The sequence below is a fragment of the Myotis lucifugus genome, unplaced genomic scaffold (genome assembly GCF_000147115.1).
Source record: "Myotis lucifugus unplaced genomic scaffold, Myoluc2.0 scaffold_20, whole genome shotgun sequence".
Lineage (NCBI taxonomy): Eukaryota > Metazoa > Chordata > Mammalia > Chiroptera > Vespertilionidae > Myotis > Myotis lucifugus.
The window spans coordinates 642,645-646,264 of record NW_005871068.1 but is presented as its reverse complement, the minus strand read 5'-3'; the positions used below and the strand labels follow the sequence as shown (position 1 = coordinate 646,264).

Here is a 3,620-nt window from a genome sequence, read left to right as displayed (position 1 = left end):
CGGAAAAAAATTTCACCCAGGATGATGGAATGTCGGTCGGGGGGTCCAAAAAATAATGGTGGCACTTAAAAATTGCGCCCTCCCAAGGGGAGGTATTGTAATAAATTTTGTGTTCCTAAATAAACCGCGCAAATGGTTCCCCCCCAATTTTGTGAAACCAACCACCCAGGATGCTTATTGTTAATTTTTAGGCCTTCCGCCATCCTGCGTGGGGGGAAAAAGGTAAAAATATTTGTTTCTAAATTTCCTATTTCCTTTTATTTTTTTTTTAATTATCCACCTGGAGGGAATTGACCTTAAAAAATCCAACTTTCCCCATTGATTTTTTAGAGGAGGAGTTGGAAAGAGAAGAGGGGAAAAAACCAGAGAGAAATATTTGATGGTGAGAGAAAACACATTCGATTGGGTTTGCCTCCTGCACAAAGCCCCGACCGACCGGGGCCTGGGCCGGGGAGAAGCCTGCAACCGAGATATGGGCCCTTTATCAGAATTGAACCTCGGACCCTTCACCCTATCCATTAAACCAGTGGTCGGCAAACTGTGGTCTTCTCCCTAACCCCTAAGCCAGTGGGCAGCAAACTGTGGCTCGCGAGCCACATGCGGCTCTTTGGCCCCTTGAGTGTGGCTCTTCCACAAAATACCAACTTCTGTGCATGGGCCACGAAGTTTCAATCGCACTGTATGTGCGCGCCCGCACTGGTATTTTTTGGAAGAGCCACACTCAAGGGGCCAAAGAGTCGCATGTGGCTCTCCAGCCGCAGTTTGCCGACCACTGCATTAAGCCAAACCGCCTAGAGCTAGTTTCTAGTTCTTTAATTATGAGCGACTTACAGCATTTTCATGTTTGTTAAAAGGCTATTTCTATTTCCTTGGTCTGAGAACCATATCCATTCCCTATTTACATTTTTTGACTTGGTTGCTTTTTGTTTTACTAATATGTATACATTATTATTTGCAATATACATATTAAGGAATTTGGTCTTTTGTAAGAGGCATTTAAATTTTTTCATCCAGGGTATTGTTTGGTTTGATTTATAGGTTGCCTATGCAGACATTTTATTTTTTCAAATATGTATTTTTATTGACTTCAGAGAGGAAGTGAGAGGGAGAGACAGAAACATCAATGTTGAGAGAGAATCATCGATCGGCTGCCTCCCACACACCCCCACTGGAGATTGAGCCCCCACAACCCAGCATGCACCCCCTGACCGGAATTGAACCGGGGACCCCCTTCCCTCCCCTCCCAGTCCACAGGTCCATGCTTCATCCACTGAGCCAAACCAGCTAAGGCTGCAGACATTTTAAATGTTGGTGTGGTCAAATTGCTCCTTTGTACTAAGCCTTTCCCAGTTCAATATTATAGAAGATACCTGTGTTTTCTTGTATTACTTTCATAGCATCACTTAAAAAACACAATTGAAACAACAAACCAAAAAAACCACTATTTTTTTGACCCACTGAAATTTACTCTAATGAAACTAATTTTGGAATACAGCTATAACCTCATCACCCACCAAGTTGCTAGTCCCAACACAATTCCACAAAACACTCCCACTGATTAGCTTTGTGACCATTATATGTGCTAAATTCAGCTTTTCCTTCCAAGGCAGGATGAAAAAGCCTACCAGGATTACCTAGATGCTTGCATCCTCATTAACTCTCACTCCGAACAAATCAGGGGGTAATTCAGCAGCACTGATTCCTGATTATTTGGGCAACCTCCTCTCCCCTTCTCTCTCGAGACAGGGATGCAACTTGTACCAGACCACCCCTCTAGAGTCCCAATTTGCCCATGATGGTTAAGAAGCAACAAGGGTGGTTGAAAACAACACTTCCTTTATTTAAACAACCTCTTGTCCATTAATGTTTATAAGTACATTAAAGGAATACATTACAATTTTACTTTCTCTAGAGCAGGTTTTCTTACTATTGGCATTTTGGGGCAGATAATTCCTTATGCATTGCAGGATGTTTAGCTTCTACTCCCCAGATGCCAGTAGCATCCTCCCTTTTTTCTAGGTATGGTATTTATACAGGCAAGTGTTTTTTTTCTTTATTTAGAACAGGTATTTCACTTTTGCTTTTTCTATTATATAAGGTGTACACATCAAATGTTATAAAAGTCATTATAAAAACAATACAACTACAATTGAGCAGCACTTTCTAACTGGAGAAGCAAAGAAATTACACTAAATAACACTATTTGGCAGTATTAGAAATAAAATGACTAAAAGGGGTTTAAATTGACTAAAATGGGTTTAAATTGACTAACAGTATTAATCACATCTACTATTCAATACTACATATACATCATTCATGCAGCTAAAAGATACTTATGCAAAATATGTTAACAGCAAAGAATAAAACCAAAATTAAGATAGCAAACAAGCCGAGCCGGTTTGGCTCAGTGGATAGAGTGTCAGCCTGCGGACTCAAGGGTCCCAGGTTCGATTCTGGTCAAGGGCATGTACCTGGGTTGCAGGCACATCCCTACTGGGGGCTGTGCAGGAGGCAGCTGATCGATGTTTCTCTCTCACTGATGTTTCTAACTCTCTATCCCTCTCCCTTCTTCTCTGTAAAAATTCAATAAAATATATTTAAAAAAAAAAGATAGCAAACAAAACCTATATAACCTCTTTTTAAACAGGAAAATACTTCATGTATGTATATGACCGTTCATTCTCATAAACAAAATCTACAGTAAGGCCGAAACCGGTTTGGCTCAGTGGATAGAGCATCGACCTGCGGACTGAAAGGTCCCAGGTTCGATTCCGGTCAAAGGCATGTACCTGGGTTGCGGGCACATCCCCAGTAGGAGATGTGCAGGAGGCGGCTGATCGATGTTTCTCTCTCACTGATGTTTCTAACTCTCTATCCCTCTCCCTTCTTCTCTGTAAAAATTCAATAAAATATATTTTTTAAAAAAAGATAGCAAACAAAACCTATATAACCTCTTTTTAAACAGGAAAATACTTCATGTATGTATATGACTGTTCATTCTCATAAACAAAATCTACAGTAAGGCCGAAACCGGTTTGGCTCAGTGGATAGAGCATCGACCTGCGGACTGAAAGGTCCCAGGTTCGATTCCGGTCAAGGGCATGTGCCTGGGTTGCGGGCACATCCCCAGTGGGAGATGTGCAAGAGGCAGATGATCAATGTTTCTCTCCCATCGATGTTTCTAACTCTCTATCTCTCTCCCTTCCTCTCTGTAAAAAATCAATAAACTATATTTAAAAAAAAATCTACAGTAAGCAGTTATCAACTTCCATAAAAACCACACATAGGATTATTAAACATATTCCTAAAAGTATAAACATGAACATTTGGAAAATACAGAACTTTAAAAATTTGTAAATAGGTGAACTTGAATATGAAAAGTCCCATTTTAAGCACAGTTGCATAAGAGTCTTTTGATGTGAAGTCTATGAATTATCCTTTTTTGGGATCAAACTTGACAAAACACCATGTTTTCCAAATGATATTACAGAACAATGTAATCTTATACATATTTTAACCTTTTTCCACTTTTTTAACCTTTTACTTTTACTACTCTATTAAAACATGACATTTTAACAATGTAAACATATATTTTTAACTTTTTAAACAAATCTATGAAA

General features: G+C 39.5%; 2 protein-coding genes across 4 annotated transcripts in view; both read right to left on the bottom strand.

The window, feature by feature from the left end:
* The window catches only part of MBTPS2 (membrane bound transcription factor peptidase, site 2), a 101,087-nt gene that overhangs the window by 68,840 nt on the left and 28,627 nt on the right, over window positions 1-3,620 (bottom strand). The window lies entirely within an intron of this gene.
* YY2 (YY2 transcription factor) overlaps window positions 188-3,620 on the bottom strand; it is a 5,197-nt gene continuing 1,764 nt past the window's right edge. The window contains 1 exon segment of the mRNA XM_023751318.1: window positions 188-204. Within this exon segment, the coding sequence (XP_023607086.1) occupies window positions 188-204 (17 nt within the window).